General features: G+C 54.3%; 9 protein-coding genes across 9 annotated transcripts; 5 read left to right on the top strand and 4 right to left on the bottom strand.

Annotated features, from left to right (window-relative positions):
* Positions 1–65: 65 nt before the first annotated feature.
* On the top strand, positions 66–482 carry EV422DRAFT_503082 (uncharacterized protein; the record flags this gene model as incomplete). The annotated part of the gene is made up of 1 exon (XM_053068321.1): positions 66–482. One exon carries the CDS (start codon positions 66–68, stop codon positions 480–482), a length of 417 nt encoding a protein of 138 aa, XP_052929172.1.
* A 121-nt stretch (positions 483–603) lies between these two features.
* On the bottom strand, positions 604–1744 carry EV422DRAFT_137254 (uncharacterized protein). The gene has a single exon (XM_053064784.1). It carries the CDS (start codon positions 1620–1622, stop codon positions 726–728), a length of 897 nt encoding a protein of 298 aa, XP_052929171.1. The 5' UTR covers positions 1623–1744; the 3' UTR covers positions 604–725.
* A 153-nt stretch (positions 1745–1897) lies between these two features.
* EV422DRAFT_137215 (peptidase M24, structural domain-containing protein) lies at positions 1898–3911 on the top strand. Its single transcript, XM_053064782.1, has 9 exons — positions 1898–1968; positions 2034–2301; positions 2376–2587; positions 2662–2787; positions 2856–3047; positions 3121–3224; positions 3306–3421; positions 3487–3549; positions 3619–3911. The coding sequence occupies exons 1-9, from the start codon at positions 1917–1919 to the stop codon at positions 3806–3808; spliced, it is 1323 nt and encodes a 440-aa protein (XP_052929170.1). The 5' UTR covers positions 1898–1916; the 3' UTR covers positions 3809–3911.
* Positions 3912–4760: 849 nt separating this feature from the next.
* Positions 4761–6090, top strand: EV422DRAFT_513899 (uncharacterized protein). The gene has a single exon (XM_053069196.1). The coding sequence runs from the start codon at positions 5056–5058 to the stop codon at positions 5710–5712; it is 657 nt and encodes a 218-aa protein (XP_052929169.1). The 5' UTR covers positions 4761–5055; the 3' UTR covers positions 5713–6090.
* A 513-nt stretch (positions 6091–6603) lies between these two features.
* Positions 6604–9828, top strand: EV422DRAFT_503078 (uncharacterized protein; the record flags this gene model as incomplete). Its single annotated transcript, XM_053068320.1, has 5 exons — positions 6604–7074; positions 7110–7682; positions 7715–7824; positions 7861–9163; positions 9193–9828. The coding sequence occupies 5 exons, from the start codon at positions 6604–6606 to the stop codon at positions 9826–9828; spliced, it is 3093 nt and encodes a 1030-aa protein (XP_052929168.1).
* Positions 9829–17853: 8025 nt separating this feature from the next.
* EV422DRAFT_583137 (uncharacterized protein) lies at positions 17854–18673 on the bottom strand. Its single transcript, XM_053073410.1, has one exon. It carries the CDS (start codon positions 18313–18315, stop codon positions 17950–17952), a length of 366 nt encoding a protein of 121 aa, XP_052929167.1. The 5' UTR covers positions 18316–18673; the 3' UTR covers positions 17854–17949.
* On the bottom strand, positions 18240–21446 carry EV422DRAFT_137193 (uncharacterized protein). Its single transcript, XM_053064781.1, has 4 exons — positions 19550–21446; positions 19037–19475; positions 18653–18961; positions 18240–18570 (listed from the first exon to the last, which is right to left on the bottom strand). Exons 1-4 carry the CDS (start codon positions 21248–21250, stop codon positions 18416–18418), a joined length of 2604 nt encoding a protein of 867 aa, XP_052929166.1. The 5' UTR covers positions 21251–21446; the 3' UTR covers positions 18240–18415.
* Position 21447: 1 nt separating this feature from the next.
* On the bottom strand, positions 21448–23356 carry EV422DRAFT_137192 (ribosome biogenesis protein Nop53/GLTSCR2). Its single transcript, XM_053064780.1, has 4 exons — positions 23124–23356; positions 22012–23016; positions 21792–21935; positions 21448–21707 (listed from the first exon to the last, which is right to left on the bottom strand). Exons 1-4 carry the CDS (start codon positions 23279–23281, stop codon positions 21641–21643), a joined length of 1374 nt encoding a protein of 457 aa, XP_052929165.1. The 5' UTR covers positions 23282–23356; the 3' UTR covers positions 21448–21640.
* EV422DRAFT_600068 (uncharacterized protein) lies at positions 23356–23968 on the top strand (the record flags this gene model as incomplete). The annotated part of the gene is made up of 1 exon (XM_053073674.1): positions 23356–23968. The coding sequence occupies one exon, from the start codon at positions 23356–23358 to the stop codon at positions 23938–23940; it is 585 nt and encodes a 194-aa protein (XP_052929164.1). The 3' UTR covers positions 23941–23968.
* Between the last annotated feature and the right edge of the window lie 1128 nt (positions 23969–25096).

The following is a 25096-nucleotide window of genomic DNA, read 5'->3' as shown; positions in this document are numbered from 1 at the left end:
GCTTGGACGGAGCTCTGGAATCAGGCATGGTCCGATGGATGATAGCTGTACTAGACAATTGAAGAATGGGTGATGCAAAGATGAAATGTGCTGCGAAGACAAAATCCTTGGAGCTAGGAAGAAGACTTTTGGTGCTGTTGGGAGTATTGGGCAAGAAGGTGCAAGGGTGGGGTTCACATAAACGGGCGTTCATTTGGACATTTAAGGAGAATGCCAACGAGAACGATGCCTTTGAAGTCCGCTTAGTCAGACTGGATTGGAATTTGGCTCCTCAACGCGTTGGGTACACGCGTTTCCCGTTCTTCGTCAATAGCGGGTGGTCGATGGGTTGCCACGTCCCGGATTCAAGCGAAGTGGGGTCCATTACCCTCAGCAACCTCGCAATTCATCCTCCCGCAATTCATCATGGGGTCCTGTCAGACGACGATCTACGATGGGTGGAAGGGCCCACAGAACAAGACCATGGAAAATGGAAGCAGTAAAGATGAAGCGATTGTTCCCAATACTGAAGAAGGTTCCCGAGGCGGAGACGTACAGTAGGAATCAGTCACTTGATGTAATACATATGCGACCGCAAGTCATGAGATTTCACGCCCAAGTGTTTAGACGCCTGAGAAAACACACGACCAACATAACATGGGCGTTTTGTAATGTACGACCTATGGAGGCATGCAAAAGATCATGTCTACGGACATCCGGCAGACTCTGAAACGTCGCTAAAGCACTTAAGCTGCTGGTACCGACAAAAGCTTGCTCGCCTGTTTCACAGTATCCATGATATGGTCTGCGTTCTTCTCCGACAGCCCTTCGTCCACCTTCCACGCATCCAAAATCAAGATGTCCATTATGATTCGGAGGGTGTCCCTATGCGCTTCGGGTAACATATGGAGCACAAACGCAAGCCGTGCGCATGCCAAATCGTCTCTAAACGAGCTCTGCACAACGTCGTGGATGCATTCGTCGAACCATTCGCCTCCGGAACCGTCTATAATCATATCTACAGTGATCAGGGAAAGCAGTCGTGCGGTGACATTCTGGCGCAGCTCGTCGCGGTCAGGCAGGAGGCGGTAGAGGAAAGGATCGATCTTGTCCATGGCGTTTTGCACGTAGCGCAGGACCATCGCTTCCTTGATGGTGGTAAAGACCTCCTGATCGACTTCTGTCTCGCGAGGAGGATTTGGGACGGAGCATTTAGGGCCTGGTAGCACGGGGGCTGTCCCTCCCATGATAGGGTCGTCCGCGCCCCAGAAGCTGAGGTCGTATTCTGCGGGTCGTTTCGCCATGAAAGTTCGAAAGGGTTCGGCATCACGGACGGACTGCGGGAGGTTTTCACTAGCCCATTCGTTCAGGTTTGATAGTGCAAAAGCCTCAAAGTTGTGGGTATTCAGTTCCTCAAGTAACTGAGTGGCTGACGCGGCTTGCTCCCGATCCTCTGTCGATATGGCACGTGTGGCGAGCGGTGCGAGGCCGCAATTGGTGAGGTAGAACGGTAGGTTCATACTCGAGGAGCCTTCCTTCGCGGATGCACGGTGTGAATCGAGAACCAGGTCCTGGAATTGCGAAGACATGGTTGATGCAAGGACTGTCGGATGCAAGGGACTGCCCCCGACCGCCGGGGGCATATATACCTACATACTGTAGGTACGTGCAGTGGGGACGGTCACTCACAAGCAGTCCGTCCACTTGCACCTGGCACATCTGCTCCACGTCGCAATATGGCCATCTGGAACTTCCCCACCGGTTTTGCGCCCAGTGTTGAAGGTGTTGATTGGGGGTGATGTCACGGCAACAGTGACTGAGTCAGACTGACTCATCCTGCTTGCTACCCGCACACCCCCCCCCCGCGGGAGATGAGCGATATTGCCATGTTGGAAATGAATGTGAATTTTGACCTTCGCAACAACAAAAAACCCATTATGCCTGCAGAAATACAGGAGAAGCTCGACGCTCTGTCCGTCGAGGACAAAGGTAAAGCGGGTTTCACTCCTATAGTCCGGATGCACTTCAAGTTCCTAAAAAGTGGTTGGACGCAGAAAACACCCCAGGCACTCCCGACGCAGAGGGCTCTGACGACGACGACGTTGCGGAGGATGTAGCTGTAGACGGAGGAGCAGCAAAAAAGAAAAAGAAGAAGAAGAAGAAGGCAAAGAAGCCCGCTGCGGACGGAGACACCGCGGCGAATGGAACCGCTCAACCTGTGAAGCGCGCCACGGCGCAGACGGAACCGCCGTCTGTTCCCGTCTCCCATTTGTTCCCGGACGCTGTCTACCCGGAAGGACAATTGGAGGAGTACCGGGATGAGTGAGTTGATCTTCTTACTGGAGGCCTCTGAGGAGATGCTTCGGGACGGCGTTGCTAATTGCAACTTTTCCCAGCAATGCGTTCCGAACGACGGACGAGGAAAAGCGGTACTTGGAGCGTATGGAGAACGACCACTACAACGATCTCCGTAAAGCAGCAGAGGTACATCGACAAGTTCGACAGTATGCTAAGAAGACCATCAAACCGGGGATGTCCATGATCGACATTTGTGAGATGATCGAAAATGGAACAAGGACACTGGTTGAGGAGAAGGGACTGGAGGCCGGTGCGTTGGAGCGTCGCGGGAATGGGGATCGTCGAAGGGTCGGAGAATCTGACAGGAGTTGTCTCTTTCGATAGGAATTGCGTTCCCCACCGGTTGCTCCCTCAACCACGTAGCTGCCCACTACACCCCGAACGCCGGTGACAAGACAGTCTTGCAGCACGACGATGTGATGAAGGTCGATTTTGGTGTTCACGTCAACGGTACGCTTTAGGACACCTTGAACCATATATCACCCTCAGCTTTCATTTCTGACATGCTTGGTTATCAGGACGGATCGTGGATTCCGCTTTCACAATGGCGTTCAATCCTCAATACGACCAGCTACTGGCCGCTGTAAAGGCTGCCACCAATGCAGGTCTTAAGGAAGCAGGTATCGATGTCCGCATGTCCGACATCGGTGCTGCAGTGCAGGAAGTGATGGAGTCCTATGAGGTGGAGATCAATGGCAAAACCTACCAAGGTGTGTCTCTCCTCTCTCGTGCTTCCCCATGAGAAGAATGGAGGTTATTGACGCGGGATGCTTGGATCACTAGTGAAGCCCATCAGGAACTTGAACGGCCACTCCATTGGTCCGTACCATATTCACGGTGGCAAGACTGTCCCCATCGTCCGTGGAGGGGACCAAACCAAGATGGAGGTGGGTCATACCATCACATCGTCATTCTGATGCGCCCTGTAGAAGAGAGCGACTAAACAAGCATGCTCCTGCTTCATATAGGAGGGAGAGCTGTTCGCCATCGAGACCTTCGGTAGTACCGGAAAGGGATACGTCCATGAGGACATGGAGTGTAGTCACTACTCCAAGAACTTCAACACGGGGCATATCCCCTTGAGGTAGGGTTGCGCGTGAAGGCCGCGTCATTTCGCGATGCATTCTCATTCTATTGTGTTACAAACAGGTTGCCTCGTGCCAAGGCGCTCTTGGGCTCCATCACCAAAAATTTTGGAACGCTGCCATTCTGGTTCGTACTAGTCTTTCAAACTGCACCATCAAATCTCGCCAAGATGCTCATGTCCTCTGTTTTGTATAGTCGCCGTTACCTCGACCGTGTCGGTGAGACCAAGTACCTGATGGCCCTGAAGAACCTCGTCGACAACGGTGCCGTCGAGGCCCACCCGCCGCTTGTTGACGTGCGCGGCTCGTACACCGCGCAATACGAGCACACCTTCATCTTGAGGCCAACCAGGAAAGAGATCCTGACTAGAGGTGACGACTATTAGTGGCCTCTTTTGGGAGGCTGCTATCCTGTTCTTGTATCTATCACGAAATGCATAGCTTGAATCACACATATTGTTCGCATCAAAGTAGAGTGTCAATGAAGAGCCTTTGTCCTGGCAGTCGGACGATCCCTTGCCCTATTTGTACGCCCTGCAGAGCAGCTCGCGTGTCTGGGCTATCGTGTCTGCGAAGTATATGCATCACCGACTACTCCATTGGTCCTCGAGAAGGATGTCCAGCTGTCCCAATGTTCTCCGCACCACTCCCAATATCGTCCAAACCACTCCCCATGTCGTCAGCTGGTTCGTCCTCTCTACCTTCCGCTGATTCACCGATTGAACTCAGAAGGCAAAGAAGTGCAGTACTGACACAACCCTGAGCTAAAGTGGAGCGAACAACAGCTTTCCCATGCATTATAAGGACCTCCTTGATTCCATCGGCCAAACATAAGGTTTTCAATGTGCTCTGTGTCTTGCCATAGCACATTGCCTTTACAAACATTGTGGGTCCTTTGTCACATCAGACCCAAAGCTTCGGGACTCCCAGGGCTTCTAACAGACTGCTGGGATCGTAAAGTCTGCAACAGGTATTGTAAATGGGATGACTTGTGAAGTGAACGAGGTTCAGATATATTTTACCTGCAGCTATCCTCGCTTGCTGTCCTCATCTTGGAAATGAAAACACCCCCGTGGAAAGAGACTGCAGGGCCCCCAAGACCCCTTGCTGTTTGGAAGTACTTGGGGTTCATTGGTTGGGTTGGGCTTATATTGAGAACCAAGTTATGTGTAGGGGTTGAAGGTAGTTCGGACTTCGTATTGCCAAATGTGCGGTACTTGTCAGACTCGCCAAAACTCGCGCGTCGTCACTAGTGCAGGGTCACGTGATCTGCTGCCCCAAATTGGGCAGCAGCTCGCACATTTTGGCATTTTGAAATGTTTGTCACCACCGTGAGCTGAGATTCTTGTTCTCTACGTAGTCCAGAAGACATTTTTCATCGCCTTAATCGCCTTCCATTGCAATGGCGGTGAACGCGAAAGCACCCCAACGGTGGAAACTAACGGCGTCCGGATCTAACGATTTGGGGGAAGCGTTTCTAGAAACGCTGAAGATCGTACGAAGATACAACAAGCACGCCGAGCCATTCGAAGAAGACATTGGCGATCTAGCGAAAGACTTCCAGGCGATGTCTGCGACGGCAGCAACAGCCAAGTCAGACTGGGATTGATATAACGAGAGCAGACCCAAGGGCATGGCGGCACACAATGTTGGAGACAGCATCATGGAGTTCGTCGGAGGCCCAAAGGCACACAAGGTCATGCTCGAAGCCGAGTATCAATCGATGTTGACATCGTATCTTACCGAGATGGTCAACCGAGATCGCGAGCTGAGCAAGCGACATATATGTGTGTTCAGCGAGTACAAAGTAGAGTTCGTCGACGAGCGTCTATGGCTGCAGCCTAAGATCGACATTCTAGTGAGAAAGGCTCGTGGGCCCAACAACTTTGTAGTGATAGAGACAGCGCGCGAGACAGGCGCGACTATCGGGCACACACAGTTCGATAACAAGGCAAACCAACTCGTATGCAACATGCTAGCGATCACACTTGAGAGAGTGGTCGGCGAGAACAACCAACAGTACAAGGACTTGCGGATACTGGGGGCGATCGTGGTAAACTTCGAAGCGAGACTCTACACGCTACGTTTCTCGAAGTCGTACTTGGAGGGGATGCGTACCGGAGACCCGAAGAATCTGCCGCAGTCATACAAGCCGTACCAACAATTGGTTGAATACAAGACAACGTACGACATGAGAGAGAGGCGCGGCAGGCACACGTTGCTCAACGTAATTGGGGAGTTCATGAAGAGCGAAGAGGCGGGCGATGGGGGAGAGCTTCTGCACACGTAAGCACGCTGTGCTTAGTTCCCCCTGGGTAGTTTGTTTAGTTTATCTCTGTAGTCGTGTGACTCGCGTGTTCTCCTGTTGTGTCTTGTCTTCTCTTGTCGCGCCCGCGCACGGTGCCGGGTGCTTTGTTCCTTAACCCTTAGAACCCCGACGGCCTACATGTAGGACCAAAACGCTTTACCCAACCAATAAATCTTTCCCCGGACCTCGAACTCCACTCGGGTTAGGTGTGGGTCGTACTCTTTAGCCAATCCTCTACAATTTGCAGTAAATAAGTTAGTGGTTTGAGTGGCTGTGGAAGGTGGAAGGTGAAGATGTAACGTCAGAGGAAGCTTGGACGATAATGGGCCCTTCTGAGAGGGCTGAGATACAATGTATTGGAGTGAGGAAAAAGTGAAAAAGTCCTTTGCAGCGGCCGCACAATCGACAGCTTATATATGGGCTGCCAATGGGGCTTGCGTGGCTTGGAGCCTTAGGTAATGTATCACCGAGTACTCAGGGCCGAGAAGCACATTCCTGATATGTTCTGTTCACTTGTAAGCTTCCCACTTTCATATTGATGGTATAATGATCGTAGTTCACCGAAGGTGTCGGAGTTAATTGAGCGCACGCGGGGTGGGCTCCCGTGATCTCTCTATATAAATTTCCGTTTTGTAATCCCGTCGCCTTACGGCGTAGCTGCTTCTTTTCCTTCCTTTCCCATTATCCTTTTTCTAGCAGCAAAGGATAACATTTGTTGAAGCTACGCATTGGGACAGTACACCAGACCATACACCAGACCACACACCCGAGGCCTACGCTACGCCTTCTTATCGTTCCCTCTGCCGCAGCTCACAAGCCAAACCTCACGATTCCGCCTTCTTCGGCTCAGCAGCCTGAACTTTCCCACGACCCATGGACCTTCTCGGCGAAAATGTCCCAGAGTTTGCAACTCCAGCGGAATCCCAGGCCTTCCAGGAAGGAATCCGCCTCTATCGAGCCGCTCGCGATCAAGCCGACGCTGAAGCCCGTGCTGCCGCGGCCGCGGCCTCCGCCGCTCGAAAGGCTGAGGCTGCCGCTAAGAAGGCTGCCGCCGTTGCCGCTAGGAAGGCCAAAGCTGGGAGCTCCGGTGGTGACTCTAGCCGAAAGGATGGAGCGCGGGCTGCCGGAGGCGGCGCTGGCGACGGCGGGGACAAGTCCGGCAACGAGTCCGAGTCCAGCGACGAGGGCAGGCCGCGCCAGACCCCGAGCCCTACTCCGCCTAGAGGTCGCCAAGGTGATAAACAACCGGCCGCCGACAACGATGATGATGAAGAAAGCCTCGGTGTACCGGCTGCGGACGACGTCGACAACCTGGTATCCATTCCCGACGATGGAGAACTATCCGTTTGCGGCTCCACGATGGATTGTTCAATCCCAAGCAAAAGCCCCTCAGACTTTCACATGACGATCTCCTCGCTTCCGAGTGGTTCGGGGTCACCCCGATCACCGGCACAGCTGCTACGCCCAGTTCATACGGCGGGGACCCGGTTGTCGCGGCCCGGTTGGAACAACGCGCCGACCTTGTCCTACGCCTCTCCAAAGTCAAGGTCCAAATGCAGCTCAGCGCCTGCCCGCAGGTGGGCCCTCAGCTGGTCGAGGACATCATCTTCCTGCGCTACGTCGACCTTGCCAAGATCCATCCGAACGCTCGTATCATGGCCAGCGATCACGCGCGCATCGAATTCCACCAAGGCCTGCGCGAGGACGTCCGCGTTGTCTCCAAGTCCCTTTGCGAAGTACCTATCAACACTTTTAGCCGATGGTGCAAAGCGTACGACAACTACTGCGAACTTATGCTCTACCTATATCCGGCATTCGTGCGCGAGCTTCATGCCTACCGCAAGTACCTCACCAGCTTGTGCTCGACCTGGGCGTGGCATGTGGTGTATGATTACGATCGCGCGCATCGCAAGCACAAGGCCAACCATCAGTTCAAAGGCTTCGCGGACCCGGTTCCTGCGCTACAGACAACCTACCTGTACAGCCGGCCCCCGCAGTCACAGGCCTGGCCAAGCCCAGTACACTCCTGCTGGCGCTGGAGCTGGACGAGGCGGGCTGCGTAACCAAGGTCCACAACAACAGCAGCAACAACAAGTCTGCCGAGATTGGAACATGAACCGCTGCACCAAGTCGTACTGCTGCCGCAAACACGAGTGCGAGTACTGCCACGGCGACCACCGCGGGTCCGTCTGGCCTCAGCGACCCAAGGGCGGCGCCGCTCCGGCCGCAGAACGACGCCCGTAGGGTGTTGTTCCAACCCTACCGGGTAGTTGATGCTGACCATCGAGCGCGGGGCATCGACGTTCTCCCCAACGAAGTCCGCGCCCTGCACCGCCCATATGAGGTGCAGTCTACTGCGGAGCTGTCTGAATCGAAGCTCCCCTATCGGGAGCCGGTGATGTCGAACGCCGAGTACGCGGCGTCCGCCTTCCTACTTCGCCATGGACTCCACAAGATCCCGTCTCCCGTCAATCCCATGGCTCTCCGTCACGTCTTGCGGGGGCACCCAAACCAACCCCTCGTCGAATCCATTCTGCGCGGGTTGGGCTTTCCGACGAATTCCATCACGCCGGAAGGCGTTGGCGTCCAGCTCCGGCGCAACCACCCAAGCTCTGAAGAGCACGCGGATGTCGTGCGCGACAATCTAACTGAAGAAATCCTCTTGGGCCGTCGTCAAGCCATCGATCCCGACATCCTCCGTCAAGCGCCATACGCTATCGCCAACCCGGTCGGTGTCGTGCCTAAGCCCAACAAGCCGGGCAAGTTTCGAATCATCCACAATGCGTCTTTCCCGAAAGGGGGTTTGCTCAACGACGGCATTGCGCGAGACAATTTCGGCCCGGTGCCTCTCGACAAGGTCAACGTGCTTGTGCAAACGATCCTCAAGCAGAAGAAATTGCACGGCGACATCTCTGGTTGGGTGGTCGACACTGTTTCCGCATACCATGTTCACCCTGCCCGGCCCCCCGACCAGCTCAAACAGGGGATCTGGTTCAAAGAATCGTTCTACCAGGACTTCGTTACCCAGTTCGGCGTTCGCTCCGCCAGGTTCTACTGCTGCTTGTTCGGGGACCTTCTCTGCTGGGCGCTCATCAAGCTGGGGCTGCCAAACGCTTTGCACTATGTCGACAACTTTACCGGGTTCACCGCCAAGAGGCTCCTTGCGCCATCGCTCAGCACGGTGGTATCGTTCTTCGGCGCCATCGGTGTTCCAATCAAGGTTGAAGCCTCCGGCCAGGTTTTCGCCACTCACGGCTTCATGTTCAACCTAGTGACGCTCACGATCTCGATTCCTCCTCAAAAGCTCCAATCCATCTGGGAACTGCTGATCCAGATCCTCACCGCTGCGCCCGGATCCACCGACGCCGCGACCTACAATTCCGTCTGGCCTGGATCTCCCAAGTCCTTCCCACCTCGCACACCTACCTCGGGAGTCTGTGGCGGTACAGGGCCGTCCTTCAGCGCAACAACCTCAAGAAGGCTGTCCTTGCGCAAGATCTCCGCGAGGACCTACACTGGTGGACCTACTCGCTCCTACACTGGACCGGGTACGCCCTTATCTCAGAAGAACGCTGGATGACGTGGGCTCAGCTTGGCGCGGTCTCCGACCCAAGCCCTATCGGCTTCGGTGCCCACACTCGGACCTCGTACACTTTCGGCGATTGGTGCTCCGCCTGCTTTCGCGATATCCACTCCACTACCCTCGAAATGGTCGCCATTTGCATCGGGCTCACGACGTTTGGCAACCAGTTTCCCCGCAAGCGCATCGTGTGGCTCACAGACAACCTGGCATGCACCCAACTCTGGGCCTCCGGGTATTCCAAAGATCCCTTGATTGACAAGTGCATTCGCCATCTCCGCACGCTTGCCATGACGTTCCAGTTCGACTTGCGCTTTTCTCACGTTGGCCGGCAGAATATCCCAGGATGCGATTCGCTCACTCGGGGCCCCGATGCCCAGTTCAGGGCCGACAACCCTCATTTTGCTCAAGCCCGACCCTTACTCCCGCCCTTCCTCTCGTGGAATACTCCCCCTTCGGCTTCGCCAACCGTCGGCTTCCTCGAGTGCCACCATACCCCTACACCATGCCGCGGGTGACAGCATGGACCGAGTGGCGCAACCCCTCCTACAAGAGCGTTGCGACCGCCTACACAGCACTTGCCATATTGCGGAACTGGCGGAACGCGAGCGGCAGCGTCTTTCCTATTAACCCCACAAATTTTAGAAAATGGCTCGACTATCAGCTGGAATGAGTGCTTGCATGCACAATCAAATTAAATACCCTTCGCGTTTACCTTTCTTCTCTCAAAGATATCCACAATCATGCTGGCTACAAATTCGATTATATATACAAAGACAAAATCACCAAAGCTCGCTTCTCTCGCACAAAAACCCTTCTCCGCGCTCTCGACATCTCTCAAGCCGCGAATCAGAAACCAGAAGTCGATATCTTCATGCTCTGCACACTCTTCTTGGCGCCTACGGACGCCGCACCGGAACCGCATGACATGCTCATTCTTCGTACCCTTGCTCTCTGCGCGTTTTGGGGATTGGCGAGGCTCCGAGAGATAGTATGCGACAGGAAGAACTTCAAGCGAGATGGTGTTGTCAGGCTGCGGGATGTATCTCGGCTCCGCGTGGAAGGCGGCGACGGCTATTGGATCAGGATCCCAAAACCAAAAACGCTCACTGACCACCATCAACACCTAGTTCTGGTGCCCCGTGACGACCAGCGGGTTTGCCCGTACCGCGCGCTCCATACGCCGATGAACTGGCATGCTTCTAAGGGACACTCTGCGGATCAACCGCTCTGGACACTCTCAAGCGGGAAGGTGGCTAGCCGCACATGGTTTTCTGGCGCGTAGCAAGCTCTTACAGATCACGAGGCGTCGGCATCCAGCTTTCGCGCGGGCGGCGCCACACAGCTCGCTTTTCTCGGTCATTCCGCGCTTGACATACAGCTGCTAGGACGTTGGGAGTCGGAGGCGTGGCGCAGATATGTGCGAAGCCATCCTAGCTTGCTGTTGGCCATGTTATGAATGGGCGGAGCCGACGGAAATAGAGGCGACTTGTGGTGCAGGTTGTTGACAGGTAATGGTATTCAGACCGAAACAAGAACTAGAACAAGACTAGGAAGAACTGGTGTTGATCTGCTGGGGGATCAGGAAGTGAGGAGCTCAGGGGAGGCGGCTATTTATGTTTTTCTGGGAAGGCTGGGGAAGCGTGGAGAAGCAGAAGGGTACGGAATGAGAGGGAAGCCAAGAGAAGCGCCAAGGGTGGGGAAGCATAGAAACAGAAGACTGGGGATGGGGTGGCTACGCTGAGGCTGTGGGCGGGTACGTGGGGAAGTATGGAGAAGGGTTTGTAAGCGCCGAGTGTTGGGAGGTGTGGCTACGTGCGGCTGCATGGAGAAATGAAGGCAGTGGCAGGTGTGGGGTAGCGCGGCTGCGTGCGGCTGCGAGGTTTGGCAGATGTCAGGTTTTGACAGGGAATTGACATTGACTGAATGTTGGGATGCTGTCATGAGGTAAGCGCATGGTATGGACGCGTCGTCCATAACATCACCCCCTCCTTTAGCCACGGCGTCCGGATGTTGTTTTGATGTTGGCAGGCTTTGGTCGGGGTTTGTCGGGGTACTTTTGGTGGAACTGGGCAACAAGCTCTTGACATCGGGCAAGGTGCTCCACTGGCTCCCATGTGTTCTCCGAGCTTGGCCAACCCTGCCACTTGATGAGGTACTGAAGGTGCGTGCGTCGAATACGGGAGTCAAGAATGTCTTCCACAATCCATTCCTCCTGTCCTTCGACTTCTTCTGGTGGGGTGGGTTCTGGCTCAGTTCGCTCCGGAATGGTGAAACATGGTTCAAGAAGGGAGACATGGAAGACGTTGTGAATTTTGTAGGATGGGGGAAGCTTGAGGCGATATGTGACCGAGTTGATCTTCTCCGTGATTGTGAAGGGGCCAATCTTACGGTGATCAAGTTTTTGGGAAGGTCGGAGAGTCTTGAGATTCCGCTGTAAGAGCCAGACACTGTCCCCGGGTTTCATGTCTGGGCCAGGTGCCCTCTTAGCATCGGCAAAGCGCTTCATGCGTCCTTGGGCCTCCTTGAGCTCAGTGGCAAGCTGTTCATGGATTTCCTTGAGATGGTTGGCACGAGCTTCGGCTGCAGGATTAAGGGATTCGGTTGTGGTGGCGGAAGCCAGACTGAATCGAGGATGGAACCCATAGTTGGCGTAGAAGGGGGTTGTCTGGGTGGCGGAGTGGATGGTGTTATTGTAAGAGAACTCAGCAGAAGACAAGAGTTCCTTCCAGTTATCTTGTTGATAGTTGCAAAAGCAGCGAAGGTATTGCTCAAGAATCTGATTGGTCCGCTCGGTTTGTCCATTGCTCTGGGGATGGAACGCCGATGAGAGGTTGACCTTGGTTCCCAGGAGAGCGAAGAGACGTTTCCAGAAGTGGGAGTTGAACTGTGGGCCACGGTCAGATACGATATCGTCGGGGAGTCCATGGAGCCGGATGACATGGTGCCAGATCAGATCTGCAGTTGACTCAGCGGTGGCAGTTTTCCTGCACGGTACAAAGTGCGCCATCTTGGTGAACCGGCAGATGACAACGAGCACAGAATCAACCCCATCACTGGCGGGTAGATCCGTGATGAAGTCCATGGAAATTGACCCCCAGGGGCGGTCAGGGACCTGCAGGGGTTGGAGGAGACCGTAGGGCTTGTGTCTGCTGGTCTTGGCTTGAGCACATACGTCGCAGGACCTGATGTAGGACTTGACAAAACGCCACTGGCTAGGCCACCAGTAGTTGCGTGAGATGAGCTCCAGGGTCTTTGACATGCCGTAGTGTCCTGCCAAACGCGTGTCATGCATGTCCCGGCAGATCTCAGCACGGAGCTTGTTGGTGGGGACGTAGACAAGGTTGTCGTACAGCAGAACCCCATTTTCCTCGGAGAATTGCTTTATCCGTTCTTGGTCTTCTTGAGATTGCTGGGCAATGGGGGCCCTAAGCTGTCGCCGGATGGTTTGCGCAAACACATCGGATGCCAGGGCAGCTTTGATTTGGTCAAGGAGCGAGGAGTCCAGTGGGGTCAGATAAGTGGCGGCCAGGCGGAGATGGTCAGGGGTGAGGATCGTGGTTTCCTGGGAGCGGAATGCTTCTTCCCCCTCCCTTAGCTCGTATTCAGAGCGACGAGAGAGGGCGTCAGCTTGGTGTTGCTGGGTACCAGGGCGGTATGTGATGACAAAGTCGAAATCAGCAAAGAAGATTGACCAGCGGGATTGGCGGCGGTTGAGGGTACGGGTAGTCATGAAGTACTGGAGGTTCTTGTGGTCACAGTAAACGATGACCTTGTGGCGGGCACCAATGAGGTGGTGTCGCCATTGAGCAAACGAGTCTTGGATAGCCAGGAGTTCCTTGTCGTAGATCTCATAGTTGATTTCCTCAGGAGTAAATTTGCGGGAGTGAAAGGCCACGGGGTGGAGTTGATCTGTGTCATCGGGTTGAAGGAGGACGGCGCCAAGGGCAAAGTCGGGGGCATTGGATTCGACAATGAAGGGCTTGTCAGGGTCGGGGTGAGTCAGGATAGGTGCGGAGGTGAAGGCTTTCTTGAGGGTTTCAAAAGCTAGGTGTGCAGCGTGGGTCCATTTGAATGGCAAGTCTTTGCGAGTGAGCGTGGTCAGGGGTGCAACGATCGCAGAGTACCCTTTGATGAATCGCCGGTAGAAGTTGGCAAAACCAAGGAAGCGCTGGATGCCTTTGACATTCGTCGGGGGTTCCCATTCGGTAATGGCAGCCGTCTTCTATGGGTCCATGGAAATGCCTTGCTGGGAGATGATAAACCCCAGGAACTCAACAGAGTCACGGTTGAATTCGCATTTTTCCGGTTTCGCATACAGCCCGTGCTGGCGGAGTCGTGAGAGCACCTCTCGGACGTGGTTGGGGTGGTCTTCTGGGTTTTTTGAGAAGATTAGAATGTCGTCAAGGTAGACCACAACAAAAACGTCGAGAATGTCACGGAATATGTCGTTCATGAGGTGTTGGAATACTCCAGGGGCATTGGTGAGCCCAAACGGCATGACATTATACTCGAATAGGCCGTAGCGACATCGGAACGCTGTCTTCCATTCATCCCCTGGCCGGATCCGAAGAAGGTTGTAGGCTCCCCGGAGGTCAATCTTGGTGAGCCGGCGTGCCCCTCGAAGACGATCCATGATGCTGTTAATCAAGGGCAAGGGATAGCGATTCTTGATGGTGATATTGTTGAGTCCACGATAGTCGACGCACAGACGGAGGGAACCGTCCTTTTTCTTGACAAAGAGGACTGGGGCACCGGCGGGAGACTTGGAGTGCTTGATGAACCCCTTAGCTAGGTTCTCTTCAAGGTAGTCACAGAGTGCCTGCATTTCAGGCTCGCTGAGACTATAGATCGGGCCGAACGGTGGCTGTTTGCCCTCTTCTAAGTCGATGGGACAGTCGTAGGGTCGGTGCTCTGGGAGGGTATCCGCGTTCTTCTTGGCGAAGACGTCCGCAAAATCTTGGTATTCTTCAGGAATGATGGCCTTCGGATCTTTTGGAGGAGTGGTCGCCAGGGCTTGGGAATCTGACTTGGTCGGATTGGCGTAGGCAATGAATGCCTGGTCATGCCTTGCCGCCACACAGAAAGCTGGGGCGCTGATAAACGATACGTGGGTCAGTGTGGGTGCTGGGCCCAGTGTGTTGGGTGTCTGGGCTAGGGAGACTGAAATCTCGTCTTGATGGAGGTTCAGGGGTTTTTGAGGGCTTCGGGCTAGGTTCTGTTGGCAGGGCATCCCAGGAGGCGTATTGTCCAAAACCGCAATGGCAGCGGACGCAAAGAGTGCGAGTCTTCCAGTGTAGCTCCACATCATGGAGCTCAAACCAGGGAAGCCCCAGGATGATTGGCGCATGCGGGGAACATGTCACATGGAATACCACCTCCTCAAAATGGTCGTTGACCCACATGCCCAAAGGTTGGGTGTGATGGGTAATGGAGCCCGCATGGCTGGGACGTCCGTCAACCAGTTCAAGCGCAATGGGGTCCTCCTTCTTGACAAGTGGGATGCGGTGCTTGCGGGCATAACGTTCATCGATGAAGCACGACATCGCACCGGTGTCAAGTAGTGCTGAAAGCTGAACTGGAGCTCGCTGGGCCGATATCTGCAGGGTAACAGGGTACTCGAATTGTGAGGATGGACCCAAAGTCCGCATGGGTGAGGGTATCTCAGATAGGAGATTGACATTGTTGGTGGTCAGGAGAAGGGTGTTGCTGGAGATGCCAGGATCGGAGCAAGGTTTTGTGGCTTCTCCCTTGGCAGTACTTGCGTGGTGAGAAGGCCCAGGACAGGTGTTGCCCAGCTGCTCGGCCTTTACTGCAGCTGGACTTGGGCAAAATCCTGGATGGGTGCAGGTTCCTTAACCGCGACATTCGCCGTGCGTATCTTGTTCGGGCAGAGTTTGGCTATGTGGCCGGGTTTACCACAGTAGAGGCAAAGTTTGTTTGTGATGCGGTGTTGGCGCTCTAGCGGTGTGAGGGGTCCTCGCGGACGAGCAGCGTCAATGATCATAGGGTCGTCTGGGCGGTTGTCGGGGCTCATGAGGGTGGGGCTAGTGGTAACTGGCACATATGACTGTCGGTTCCTGCTTCGCTCTAGACGGCGCTCAAACAATCGGTTGTCACATTGGATGGCCTGTTCCATCACCGTGTCGATTGAGGCGGTAGGGGGCATCGTGAGCATTAAGTCCTTGACGTCTTCTTTGAGGCCGCGACGGAAGGTGGCAATCAATGCCTGGTCATTCCACGACACAGCGCATTGCAGCTGTCGGAATTCAGCTACATACTCTGTTGCTGCACGGGTTTGTCGAAGGTTCTGGAGCTTGTTTTCGGATGTGCGGATCCTGTCGCTGTCTCCAAAGACTGCTTGCATTTGCTGGATGAAATCATCCAGGTTCGTAAGGGAATGATGGTCTTGTTCGACAAGGGGCGCCAGCCAGGCCTGGGCGGTGCCAGTGAGGTAGGTGCCAATAGTTCGTATCTTGGTCTGATCGTTGGGGTAGCGCCTGGGTTGGAGGGCGAACATGAGCCGGATCTGGTTGAGGAACCCACGGAACTTGCTTCGGGTGCCATCAAATTTGTCTGGGAGACTGATTTTGGGTTCGGGGGCGTGGGTGGCAGGGGCAGTGGTCTGGGTTTGCTCTAGTTCGGCTTGTAGGGTGGTATTCTGTGCTCGAAGTTCGTCAATCGCATTGCACATGGCTTGCCAGGCTTCGGCCGTGAGGGGAAGGGCGTCGGACATGGTGATTTGGCGTGGAGGTACAGCGGCTGGGGGTTGTTGAGCAGATCAAACTGTTATGAATGGGCGGAGCCGACGGAAATAGAGGCGACTTGTGGTGCAGGTTGTTGACAGGTAATGGTATTCAGACCGAAACAAGAACTAGAACAAGACTAGGAAGAACTGGTGTTGATCTGCTGGGGGATCAGGAAGTGGGGAGCTCAGGGGAGGCGGCTATTTATGTTTTTCTGGGAAGGCTGGGGAAGCGTGGAGAAGCAGAAGGGTACGGAATGAGAGGGAAGCCAAGAGAAGCGCCAAGGGTGGGGAAGCATAGAAACAGAAGACTGGGGATGGGGTGGCTACGCTGAGGCTGTGGGCGGGTACGTGGGGAAGTATGGAGAAGGGTTTGTAAGCGCCGAGTGTTGGGAGGTGTGGCTACGTGCGGCTGCATGGAGAAATGAAGGCAGTGGCAGGTGTGGGGTAGCGCGGCTGCGTGCGGCTGCGAGGTTTGGCAGATGTCAGGTTTTGACAGGGAATTGACATTGACTGACTGTTGGGATGCTGTCATGAGGTAAGCGCATGGTATGGACGCGTCGTCCATAACAGGCCATCCTATTTAGAGGGAGACGTGTGCGCGCCGAGGACGACGCCGGCTTCTGATGGGTAGCTAGTCTTGTCACCCTATTTATGTTCATCCCCAGTTGACCTTCATCTGTTTTCCCCTTTCTTTTCTTGTCGTATACCAATCATACCTGCACGTTCCACTGATACTACGGTTCTCGCACTTGGTGCCCCTTTCCGCTGCACCGGCATCACGATCCGGCATCAGACGCCTCACGCATCTTCTACACTACCCCGCGCGCCGGCACCCACGGCAAGCTCTGATACTCGCACCAGGTGCCCCATGTATCTACACTGCCCGCCTCGCGCGCGGGCGCCCACGGTAAGCTCCAGTACGCACACGGTGCCCCTCCCTACCCGCACCCGGTGCTCCCATACCCTCCGCACTCGGTGCTCCTTGGGCCTGCGCGAGACACGGCCACGGCTTCGCCATTGGGATCGTGCCGTGTTCTCCGCAACGCAATACATCGCTCTCATCTCCATCTCGTTGATTACCACTGACATTCTAGGGGGGGATGCGGAAGCGAACTTATCGTAGTTCACCGAAGGTGTCGGAGTTAATTGAGCGCGCGCGGGGTGGGCTCCCGTGATCTCTCTATATAAATTTCCCTTTTGTAATCCCGTCGCCTTACGGCGTAGCTGCTTCTTTTCCTTCCTTTCCCATTATCCTTTTTCTAGCAGCAAAGGATAACGTTTGTTGAACCCTCCCTCCCTCACCTTGTAGTCTATATAATCGTGCCGTGTTCTCCGCAACCCAATACATCGCTCTCATCTCCATCTTGTTGATTACCACTGACATTCTAGGGGGGGACGCGGAAGCGAACTTAACCTTCCTGATCTCAATTTGATTGCATTCTCCTGGGCTCGGAGCATCCTTTATAATGCTAAAATGTTCCATAGCCGCATTGCAGAACTGCGAAGGTCCAAAAACCAAACTACCTTCTCGTCAGCTACTGCTTGTTGTGGCGGCTCCAATCAACTGTTACTGTTCACCTGTAGACCATACAGCAGGTATATGTGACATCCATATCTTTTTTTTGGGTATGAAAACGTGCTACTAATTGAGGTCTCCTAGTTGACAGTTATAAAGTACACTAGAGCGCTTGTGTGGCGCAGCGTGGCTTGCTGTCACAGCTGCGCCACTGTGACAGCGGCGCGTCTCATATGGGACCTTATGTCACATTCCGTGACAATTCTCCTATGTGTACACATTTTCCCTGCCTACCACAACGCCATGAGCCAGCATCAGGATCCCGAAGCAGACATGGGCGTTGTCGAGGCTGTGTTTACGCTGGGATTTGCCGTTTCAGTACTTGCAATAGCGTATATAACAGTAGCAGGCATATTCGGCAGGCTGGTGAGCGGGGCAACCGAAGCAAAGAGACACCCACGCAAAGGGACCATATCCGACACACGATAAAAGCCTAGCAACGCCAGCACGTGCACGACGGACCCAAACAAGAAAACGCACGACGAGCGGTATTGCACTACGGCGCCATGTGCATCCGGGGTTGAATGCACTGCACGAGGCCACGTGCACAGCGGCGAGGCGCCAAACGAAGCTTTCAAGTGTATCCGGCACTCGCGACAGAAACCTTGTTAGTCGATTACCACACCGATTACCCCAGCATAGTAGATTTCTTCCTATACTTCGCATCACCGACCACTCCATCGAAAGGAAGGTGCTCTATATGTAAGACGGGCAAGCCGACGTCTGAACGGGGTCAAAATCTATATAGGGATGAACGATTTCAATATATAGGTCTACAAGTCTATGTGATCTTGCGCTTCCTCTGGATGGTCGTGTACGCCTGGATGATATCTCCTTCTTCCAAAGCGTCAAACCTTTCGAAGCCCATGCCGCATTCCAAGCCTTTGGAGGCTTCGTTGATATCCTTTTTGTGGTGCTTGAACGTTTTCAAACGACCTGGAGACCAGTGCGTATGGAGTCAGAAAGCGCTCCCAACTCCGTGTCAAGTCCACCCAAAGGCCTCGGTCCATGAACTCACCATCATAAACAACTTCTCCCTTCCTCGTAATCCGAATGCTATTCGCACGCGTGACCTTCCCCGTAGCCACGCGACATCCCGCAATCTTCTCAATCTGCTTGCCCTTCACGTTGATCCCGAACACTTGCAATATTTCGGCTTCGCCATTGACTTCGGTGATGATCTCTGGCGGGAGGAGGTCGCCCATGATTTCTTTCAGTTCGTCGAGCAGCTTGTAGATGATGGTGTGAGGGCGGAGCGTGACGCCTGACGTGACCGCGTATTGCGAGGTGCGTTTGTCGATGGGAATGTTGAAGGTGATGATCTCGGCTGGAAGGTTAGGGTTTAAACATAGAGTTCAGCTGTAAAGTCCATGTGCCGCACATAAGAAAGAGGAGGACCAACCTTTGGCAGCCGACGCAGAATCCACATCCGAGTCCGTCACGGGCCCAACACCCGACTTGACAATACACACCCGGACCTGATGCGCCGGCAGACCATTGATCGCATCCGTTAACGCCTCCAGCGACCCATGCACATCCGATTTCAACACGACATTCAGGACCGGAAGTCCGCTTGCAGCAACATCCTTCGCCTCAGCCTCCACTTCTTCCTCCGTCATGGTATCTGCAGACGTGGGCTCACCGGCCTCTTCGGCTTTCGCGTCAGCACGTTCTTGCTTCTCTTTCAGACGCTTCTCGTTGAGCAGTTTGATATCTTCGATGGAGGCCTCGCGTCTGGCTCGCTCAATGCGTGCTTGAACAACCTTTTTGGCGGCTTCGAGGATGTTTTTGGGGACGTCGGATGCTTTTCGAGCGGGTCCGACTATGCCTTCTGCCACGCCCTGGTAATGAAAGTCCGGTGAATATCTGGTTGGCTAAGTGTATGAGAGTTATATGGCAATGGTGCAATACTCACAGCATCGAGCCCGAAGACGAGATCGCCGGCTGCGGGGAGATCTTTCCATCCCATAACTTCCACGGGTGTGGACGGACCCGCCTTCTTCACGTCAACCCCATGCTCGTCGTGCATGATACGCACTTTACTCCACGTGTTCCCGGCAACGACAACGTCACCGGGAGTCAACGTGCCCCGTCGTATCATCAAGGTCGCAACATTGCCTTTCCCACGAACGAGCTTGGACTCGATGACGACGCCTTCAACGGGCCCATTCGGGTCCCCTCGAATGTCCATCACTTCAGCCATGGTCACGATCGTCTCTTCCAGCTCGTCCAAGCCTTTGCCCGTCAGACCAGACACCTCCACCGCGGGAATCTCCCCACCAAACTCTTCCAAAACGACGTCGTAACGCAGCAAGCCCTCTTTGAGCTTCCTGACGTTCGCGTCCGGTTTATCACACTTGTTAATCGCTACGACGATGGGCACGCCTGCTGTCTGCGAGTGCTTGATCGCTTCGACTGTCTGCGGCATGACACCGTCATCTGCTGCCACGACCAAGACGACAATATCCGTGGTCTGCGCGCCTCGCTGTCGCATTGCTGAGAATGCGGCGTGGCCTGGGGTATCCAAAAATGTGATTCGCTTCTGCGACGGCAAGAGCACCGAGAAGGCTCCAATGTGTTGTGTAATTCCGCCTGCTTCTCCTGCTGCGACCGATGTCTTCCGTAGCGAATCCAGAAGCGTCGTCTTTCCGTGATCTACATGTCCCATAATCGTCACGACCGGCGGACGGACGGGATATTCTGACCAGTCCTCCGGTTCTGGTCTCGCAGTCAAATCCACATCGGATATCGTCGCCACAATGGGGTTAAAACCGTACTCCAACACAATCAGACTGGCCATCTCGCTGTGCAAAACGTAATCCGCGTCCGTCGTGTCCACACCAAGGTCCTTCATCTTCCACACCAACTGATTGAACGGTACTCCCAATAACGTGCTCAGATTCGCCACGCTGATTCCGTCTTGCAGATGAATGTTCTTTTGCAGGACGGCAGGTTTTGCCTTCTTTTTGGCGCCACTAGACCGCTCTTTCTCCCCCTTCCGCTTCTCGTGAGATCTCGCCATCTTCTCACGGTCCCGCTCCTTCCCCGACATTTTTGCGAACTTGCCCTGGCCGCTCCTGCGCTGATCTGTGAAGGACGACTCTTCGTCGTCCACCTCCGCAATCACTGGCGCAGCTTTTGCTGCAGGAGCCGGCTTCTCGGACTCGCGGCCGGCCGGCGGTTTGCCCTGCCGTGCAGGCCCTTTTTCCCAACGAGACTGATCCCCTCGAGCCTGGAAGCCTCTTCCGGAGGCATTCCGGTTATCCGCCCGCTGACCGTTCCGAGAGTCGGCGTTCTTTGCGAACGGCGGTGGCCGCAGATCAGAACCGTTATCCCGCTTTGGTCGCGCTGGTGGTGGCTCAAATCTCCTTGGCGGCATGAAGCCCCCAGCACCACCACCTCTTGGTGCCGGCATAAACCCTCCACCAGCAGGAGAGCTCTTCGGCTCCTTCTCTTCGTGTTCCCATCCCTTCAGACGGGCGGAGTTGGAAAAACATCGACATCGGGATTGTCGGCTCGTCGAATTGGCATCCAGGAGCGTGAACAGCAACGCGAGTCGAGCTGAGCCGGGAGCCCGCCTGGAGGCGGCTGATACAGGTAATAGGGGAGATGCCATGGTGCGTCAAGCTCCACCTCCTCACTCTGGGTGTCAGTCGCTGAAGCGCCTAATTGGCCTCCTCAGCAAGAGGGCAGATCAAATGCTGAAATCGGAAGTTTCGCGTGTCGATGACTGCGCCACATTGCTTTCTGCTGTTTTCCCACTGATGCTGCTTTCCTTTGATGCGGTGGGATACATAGATGCGCCGAATATGGACGGATTGCTTCTCGTTCTGCCGACATACTTTTTCAAATATCGTATTCACTGGGGGTTTGAGTAAGCAGCCCCAGCGCTTCCGAATGAGTATGGCATGGCTATGTACAGGTCTCTATAGTATCAATGGGTTTAAATAAGGTGCTAAGGAATCTACCACGAGATCTAAGCTTATCATGGAGAGAGCAAAGACGGCTACTTGAAACGCTTGTAGTCGTGAGTCTCCACCAACTTGCGTTTGTATCGGAGTTTCTTGTTTTTGCTGGGAAAGGGGAGGCATCAAGTTAGCAAAGGCAGGCGACTGATGACTTCATCAAAAGCCCTTGACGAATCAAGCAAAACATACCTAATTGGCACTCGAGCCTCAATCAGCGTTCGTTTCTGCAAACTCGTAAAACGATCACGGAACAGGTTTCCTTCAGGTTTCAGCTCCCGTAAAGAGTCAGCAAGCTCCTCTGTCAGCTGGATATCCATCGGTGCAGGTTTGAAGCTAGTGGAGACGGAAGAACGAAATGTCAGCACCGACAGGCATAAGTTCACTCTGCTCGATGTCCCAAGCTACTTACGCATGAGGACCCAACCGGCGGGTCTCGTTGTTTGCCTTCTCCACCGCTTCCCTCTCGCGTTCCTCAAGGCGAGCTTGTCGTATTCGCTCCTCCTTGCTGACGATCTTCTTCAGTTCCCCCAGCCTGTTCAGCTGCTTGTCCAGCTTCTTCGCCTCCTTTGCAGCTTTTTGTTCGCGCTCCAACGCTGCCCGACGCTCTTCCTTGTTCCGGTCCACCCGTGTTTTGCGTTCCACCACGACTGGAGCAGCGAATGTTTGCTGCGCTGAAACTTCCGCCGTCACCGTTGTCTCCCCAGTTGCTGCAGAAGTTTCAGCCTCGTTTTCCTCCTCCTCTTCTGAATCATCGTCGAAGAAAGTCTCGTCATCAAGGTTGTCCAGCTCCGCAGGGTATGAAAGCTTCTTGAGCGTCTTCGCTTTGGTATCAATCTTTTCCGTCTCTTCGTCCACAGCCTCACGGAGCGCTTTTTGATGGTCGTCGAAGCTGGGGTTGTATGAAGCACCCGCGTGTGAAACCTCAACGGCCTTGATGCCTTTCGGCAGAGTATCGGGAAGAAGTGGTTTCTTCACAGACTTCTTCAGTGTGGGTTCGATGTACGCGACATCCAACGAGGAATCTATCACGGTCGTTTCCGTTTCTGGTGCATCCCACAGATCAAAGCCACCCTTCTTTTGCTCCAACTTCCGCTTCTTCGCCGCAGAGGCGGCCGCCTTAGCCTCTGCGCTCGCGCCCACTCGTGCCAGCCCACTCTCGGCCTTCCGTTTCGCGAGTTTCTCCACCGCTTCCACGTTGCTCTTCGACACGTTCCTCGCTTTCATGCCCTCCGGGGCTACTTTGACTGTAGACTTGGCCGTCGGCCTCGAGAGCACGCCGTCCATGGCAGACGTAGGCTGCAGGATTTCGTCAATTTTCAGCTTTTTGAACTGGAATTTCCGCTTGATCTCCGCATCGCCGGACTTGTCAGTGAAGAAAAGGTCCGCGTTCGCTTTGGTGTAAAGTTTTCCTCCGCTGCATTGAGAGAACAAGTTAGGCGAAATTCGGGGACCTCACTCTTCAATTACCGGAGCACGTGCTGGCGTAAGCTGCACAGAGCCAACACCGAAATCAAGACATACCCAATACGCTCTTCATTCCTCAGCTCGTGGAGCTGTTCCTCCACCTCAGTGGAGTCCACGTTCTTCCTCCATGCCTTCTTGCCTTTCCTTCCAGGTTGCGCCTTCTTGGCGGGGGTAGTGGCGACCGCCGTTGCGGACGTTGTAGCAGCGCGGCCCATTACAGCAGCGAGAGTTTTGGTTTCGGAAGAGTGAGTGCTGTTCAGAACGGTCCTATCGAAGTCCTGTTCCGGTAATGACCAAAGAAAAAGCCAACCGAAATATGGGAAGCGCGAAGGAGACGTTATTCGCCGATCCGCTGCAAGTCGGGCATCACGTGATCCTTGTACAGTACAGTAGTTGTAAGAGCGCTCAGAGCAGCTCCGAGCTCCACGCCACGGCGAAATCTGTACTTGGCATCACACAACTCCATAGGACTCAGATGAAGCGAAGAAAGCTCCAGCACGGCGACGACGTATCCTCCAACCCTAACCACCAGAACGCTCACAAATTCATGTCGCCAGAACGCCCAACTACTGTCTCGGGACCCCAGATCGCCTTTGCGTACAAGTACAGCTCGCAAACCGCCGACGGAGCAGCTCCCACGAGCTTTGCAACAACTAAAGACTTGAACGCCGTTCTGCCTACGGAAACAAAGCCATCGAGTGTAGCGGCATACACGCGAGCCCTCAACTCGAGTTTAGCCACGATGAGGGAGGATATCAACTCGTTTTTAACGGTAGTAGTGGACGCGGAAAAGGCCGCTCAGAATGGATCGGTGGGAAAAGATGAAGCGCAGCCGGAGGACGACGAGGAGTTTGCGAGCGAGGACGATGACTGAGGATGGGATCCGGATCCTCGCGGCAGATGGAGCAGGCGCAAGCATCATTTTTGGGCTAGATATATTCCATGAACTCGACGAATGGATTTTCATTGGTCTTGGTCATTGGAAAGACTGGAAGCATGTACAGTATATAACCATAGGTAGATGCTCTAAGATATTCTGATGTGTACAAAAGGTGGAAGGCGTCTGGATGGCTTCTTTCTGTGGCCTCTCCCAGTCTTGGGCTGTTTAGACAGAACCTCCCGGGCATGGATTTGAACCTCAAGACATGAGGCTGGGCTGCTAAAGGGGACTGTGCTCATCCCAGGGGCAGCCCTCTCTGGGTTCGATGGCACCTGCTCCAGCCGATTGCTGTCCTGGAAACCCGCTTGACACCCGTTTAAACGTGAACTTCGCGTCGCAAAGGTCGAGTCACGTCAATTGAAGTCCGGACCTTCACTGCCAGAAGACCTGAGTACATGCCCTCGAGAACTGACACGACCTGAGCTTTCGCTCATCATACAGTTGGTCACTCCGTCGCCATGCTTGCCCGGCTTTTGGGAGGTCCAAAAAACCGATTTTGACCTTGCTGATGACGTAAGCTACGTAGTAGAATTTCGAACGGTTCGTGTCAGTTTCGCGTTTCGTCCGGGGCATGTCCGTGATGCCGTTCGTGAATGAAGGAAGCACTTCAATTGCAAACTCCTTGGAAACCAGCTGAACGCAGCAGGTATGATTTTTCGTCAGCAATGAATATGGAAATAGAAGTTCACTGAGGTCAATGCCCTTTTCAGTAATATAAAAGCACAACTCCGTCGGGCAGCAACGACGTTGGCAGTGAACAATCGAGTGATTCAAAGCGGAAACCCGATAGAAGTTACTATCCGAGTCAAATCCAGCAGATTTCGCCCCGCAATGTACGGTAAGGCCATGTCTGTCAATCAAAAATGTAGCGTTTGTGTTCTGATCTTCAAATTGTCGTAGGTCGTCCGCCAACAGGATCTCTAGCAAACCGGCCAAGCAGTCGGGCGGGAGCAGGGACATGTGCGTATTAGCATTGGGGGTTTATGGACAAATGGAAGTACCGGTGCTGATGCTCGGACCAATTCGGATCCAAACACAGCATGGGGACGAGGGCCTGCCCCACCAGGAACAGCGGTTGGCGGCGCTGGTA

Source organism: Fimicolochytrium jonesii, assembly GCF_025526975.1.
Source record: "Fimicolochytrium jonesii strain JEL569 chromosome Unknown EV422scaffold_2, whole genome shotgun sequence".
In the NCBI taxonomy this organism is placed as follows: domain Eukaryota; kingdom Fungi; phylum Chytridiomycota; class Chytridiomycetes; order Spizellomycetales; family Powellomycetaceae; genus Fimicolochytrium; species Fimicolochytrium jonesii.
This window is presented reverse-complemented; position numbering and strand designations above follow the sequence as displayed.

What these genes read in the sequence shown, in the direction of transcription:
- EV422DRAFT_137215 (XM_053064782.1), top strand. Translation starts at nt 1,917, where the DNA reads ATGCCTGCAGAAATACAGGAGAAGCTCGACGCTCTGTCCGTCGAGGAC. An exon ending in TTGGAGGAGTACCGGGATGA is followed by an intron (nt 2,302 to 2,375) that starts GTGAGTTGATCT and finishes AACTTTTCCCAG; the next exon opens with CAATGCGTTCCGAACGACGG. An exon ending in GGGACCAAACCAAGATGGAG is followed by an intron (nt 3,225 to 3,305) that starts GTGGGTCATACC and finishes TGCTTCATATAG; the next exon opens with GAGGGAGAGCTGTTCGCCAT.
- EV422DRAFT_137193 (XM_053064781.1), bottom strand. Translation starts at nt 21,250, where the DNA reads ATGGCATCTCCCCTATTACCTGTATCAGCCGCCTCCAGGCGGGCTCCC. An exon ending in TCGTCTTCGGGCTCGATGCT is followed by an intron (nt 19,476 to 19,549) that starts GTGAGTATTGCA and finishes TTTCATTACCAG; the next exon opens with GGCGTGGCAGAAGGCATAGT. An exon ending in GGGAGAAGTTGTTTATGATG is followed by an intron (nt 18,571 to 18,652) that starts GTGAGTTCATGG and finishes ACTGGTCTCCAG; the next exon opens with GTCGTTTGAAAACGTTCAAG.
- EV422DRAFT_137254 (XM_053064784.1), bottom strand. Translation starts at nt 1,622, where the DNA reads ATGCCCCCGGCGGTCGGGGGCAGTCCCTTGCATCCGACAGTCCTTGCA.
- EV422DRAFT_583137 (XM_053073410.1), bottom strand. Translation starts at nt 18,315, where the DNA reads ATGGAGTGGTCGGTGATGCGAAGTATAGGAAGAAATCTACTATGCTGG.
- EV422DRAFT_137192 (XM_053064780.1), bottom strand. Translation starts at nt 23,281, where the DNA reads ATGGGCCGCGCTGCTACAACGTCCGCAACGGCGGTCGCCACTACCCCC. An exon ending in CGCCGGTTGGGTCCTCATGC is followed by an intron (nt 21,936 to 22,011) that starts GTAAGTAGCTTG and finishes CGTCTCCACTAG; the next exon opens with CTTCAAACCTGCACCGATGG. An exon ending in GAGGCTCGAGTGCCAATTAG is followed by an intron (nt 21,708 to 21,791) that starts GTATGTTTTGCT and finishes CCCCTTTCCCAG; the next exon opens with CAAAAACAAGAAACTCCGAT.
- EV422DRAFT_513899 (XM_053069196.1), top strand. Translation starts at nt 5,056, where the DNA reads ATGGCGGCACACAATGTTGGAGACAGCATCATGGAGTTCGTCGGAGGC.